The sequence below is a fragment of the Hyposmocoma kahamanoa genome, unplaced genomic scaffold (genome assembly GCF_003589595.1).
Source record: "Hyposmocoma kahamanoa isolate Upper Pololo Valley unplaced genomic scaffold, ASM358959v1 102, whole genome shotgun sequence".
Classification (NCBI taxonomy): domain Eukaryota; kingdom Metazoa; phylum Arthropoda; class Insecta; order Lepidoptera; family Cosmopterigidae; genus Hyposmocoma; species Hyposmocoma kahamanoa.
Window position 1 is genome coordinate 3,421,354 of NW_020653337.1, and position 3,248 is coordinate 3,424,601.

Genomic DNA, 3,248 nt, shown 5'->3' on the forward strand with positions numbered 1-3,248 from the left:
CATTGACACACATGAAGCTCCGAGATGCAAGAAGTGTCATCGATTGCCGGCTACGGCGCGGCAAGCACGGTGCCAGTGGCGACCTTGCGTCCCGCGCCCGCCGCCCCCGCTCCATGGCGCGACGTCATGCGGGGGCGCGCCGGTGACGTCACGGCGCGACCTCGGCCGCCGTCACTCGGCGTGCACGTGAACAGCACGCGCGGGCACGCGCCGGCTGCGTGATCACTGTGCTGCCATTGGCCGCTGCGGCCGCGCCGCCGCGCGCCATTGGCCGCCCCCGCCCGCGCCCCGCGCCTGCCGCCACATCGCGCTGCGATCCCTCACAGAGCGATTTATTCGTCTGTCGCTCATTGCCCGGACTAAACGTCTCTCTAGAGCGAAGCGCAGACCGTAAACATAAGTTTTGTGAATTAAAAAAGAAACTTTGACTCTGTTGAATGGTCTTTTTTTGGTCAGAATGTCTACGCTACTCGAAGTTTGCGGACCCCTGTCGCCGCCGTCAACTCCTCCATTGATGGAAAATAAAGTGAGTGTTTTGAAAAGTTCGTGTTTTCCGTGACAAATTATTTTTGAAAAAATCTTAAACTTTCTTGCATTGAAAAAAAAAATACAAAAGTAATAAGTAAAAAAGTATGCCGTTTGTGCAATCGAAAGTATGGCAAGAGCGCGCGGCGCGATCACGCAGCGCGTGCGTGCTCGCCGAGGCAGCAAGTAGCGACCGTTCACTTACGTGTGTTTGTCTTTGTCTCACAGATTGAGCTGCCGTTGAAGAAGGCTGCGGTGAAGCGCGCTCTGGCGTCGCCACCGCCCCCGGGACTAGTCACTCCTCAGCCATCAGACTCTGAGGGTGAGGAGGAATGCAATAAAAGGGCCCGGTGCGAGCTGGCGCGACTGCTACTGGCCACTCCCCCGCCGGAGCCCTGCGGCCGGCCTTCCGTCATCATGCGTGCCCACAAGGACGGCACCTGCAGCCCGGAGCCACTTCTGCCGCCGCCACCCAAGGATATGAATATGAACATCCTGAAAACGCTCAAATTTAAAATGAACCGCAGCTACTCTCAAGTTAAATATATGGCCAGCCAAACACAAAGTCCACCGCCTGCGGAGGCTCCCAGCATTACCCCAGCCCTCATACCTGTGACTGTGGAAGAAGCTCGTGTGCCATCTCCTCACGCTGACTGCCAACCGAAAGCTAATCGGGACGAACAGCGCGTGCCACAGGCGCCACCTGTGGCATCCACCCCGGGGTGGGTACCGCTGGCCCCGCGACCAGCACCCGCGGTGATAGTGCCCGGCACGCTCCTTCCAACCACAGCAGTGTGGCTAGTAGCGCCCGCACAACCGGCGCGTCGACGTCTTTACGAGTGCTCATACCCTGGCTGCGGCAAAAATTACTTCAAGTCATCCCACCTCAAGGCCCACGCCCGTACCCACACGGGCGAGCGCCCGTTCCGGTGCGCGTGGTCGGGTTGCGAACGGCGCTTTTCACGGTCCGATGAGCTATCGCGGCACAAGCGCACGCACACCGGCGAGAAAAAGTTCGGCTGCCGCGTGTGCAACCGCCGCTTCATGCGCTCCGATCACCTCGCCAAACACGTCAAACGCCACGCAAAAGAGCGCGTAACACCCGCGCCCGTAGTACGGCTGCTGCCATCACCGCCACTTCTGCCCATGCCAGTGCAGCCCACCGTAGCGCATGCGCAGTAAGCCGCGCAGCACCACTACTGTGATCCAGATCTCATGATCGTTACCTAGTTTTAGTTATACTCATCTTCAAGACTGTCCTTCTACTACTTAATGTAGTTTTTAGTTTTAAGCAAATATGTTATTGTTCAGCTGATGTTAAGCTTTGCAAACGTGATTAAAAATTGATGTTTTGTACACTTTGTTGTTTTGTTTTGACACCCGGAGATCACAACTAATGTTCACTTGACCACTGCAATCCGTAAGGGAGACTGATCACTTGAGCTAATGAGGCGACGGCGAGAGGCCTGGGAAGGCCGCAGCCAGCCGCCGACTGCGGCCCAAGCGCAGCGCGCCTCCGCTCCGGCGTTGATAAACCCCGCGAAGGCGCTCTTATCAATGTCATATCAACTTTAATGAGACAGCGTTTCCACGACCACGAAACACACATGAAAAACTAAAAAATATGATTAGATTTCATACAAACAGTCTAAGTAAATAGAAAATAAAAGAAAAATCCATTGTTACAGAGATTAATAACTCTAGTTGTCTAATTAATAACCAAGTCACGTACCTCATATATTACATCATTCATAATAATAAAAACTGCATAATGACAAAGGGTTACTGTATCTTTACCCATGATGTAAACAAGAATCGTTATGAAAAGGTCATCACTACTCATCACGCTCGCCAGTAGTGGGATGGCCAACCACTTGGAAAATTTATTAGAAAATTGGTATAAAACCGCAGAAAAATTTCTAAGTGGAAACAAGACATTTATAACTATGTGCAAAATTATTATGCGAAACATTGTTATGTTCAATATTAGGTTTCTTTAACGTACCTAACGATGACGGATTGTATTTTGTTCAACTCTTTAGTTTGTTCATGTATTTTATAAGTTTCGGTAAAGAGGCGTAACGTATTAGATTCATCAATTGATGTAGATTATGTTTAAGATACCGACAATTCGTTATTAAAGTAAAATATACAGAAAATTAGTAATCACCCCTTCAATTTTCAAAAGTTCGTGACCTTTCGCTGTAGTGATTTTCGTACTTATCCAACTTTGAACGTGAGGATTTCATAAAGGTCAACTCAGAATTCTGAAGTTAACTTGCCGACCTTTATTGGTATGTGAGAATGGGAAGATTGCTTTGTGTTGCTTTATGGTTGGAAATTACCCCAGTTAACTATTGTTTGGTAACCATAATTATTGTGGTGAACAAGTTTCTGATAAAAATATGCAAAATTATGTCGTTCATTGACATAATACAATAAAGGACAAAGTGAAGATTTGACAAAGGACGTAATTGTTTAAATTTCATTCCGTATCATTGTTTTCCAAACAAATGTAGGTACAATCCATTAAATGGAACCTATGGTTATTAATAAATTTATTTACATAGTTGAGATTCAGATATTCGTGTTCTGTATTATGACGTAAATAATTTTGGTGGTCGCCCTTAGTGTTAATTGCGTCAGTTGGTGTTATAAGGAATATTTATTGTTTCCTTTTTTTCTATCTTCTGTATTAAACATATTTAGCATGTTAATAAAAA

At 47.8% G+C, this 3,248-nt stretch overlaps 1 protein-coding gene across 1 annotated transcript; it reads left to right on the top strand.

Annotated features, from left to right (window-relative positions):
• The first annotated feature begins 342 nt into the window (after positions 1-342).
• On the top strand, positions 343-1,864 carry LOC113234883 (Krueppel-like factor 1). Its single transcript, XM_026470406.1, has 2 exons — positions 343-526; positions 754-1,864. The coding sequence occupies exons 1-2, from the start codon at positions 458-460 to the stop codon at positions 1,705-1,707; spliced, it is 1,023 nt and encodes a 340-aa protein (XP_026326191.1). The 5' UTR covers positions 343-457; the 3' UTR covers positions 1,708-1,864.
• The last annotated feature ends 1,384 nt before the right edge of the window (positions 1,865-3,248 follow it).

Excerpts from the sequence above, each read along its gene's own strand:
- LOC113234883 (XM_026470406.1), top strand. The coding sequence starts at position 458 with ATGTCTACGCTACTCGAAGTTTGCGGACCCCTGTCGCCGCCGTCAACT. Across the intron at positions 527-753 it reads CTCCATTGATGGAAAATAAA|ATTGAGCTGCCGTTGAAGAA; the intron begins GTGAGTGTTTTG and ends TTTGTCTCACAG.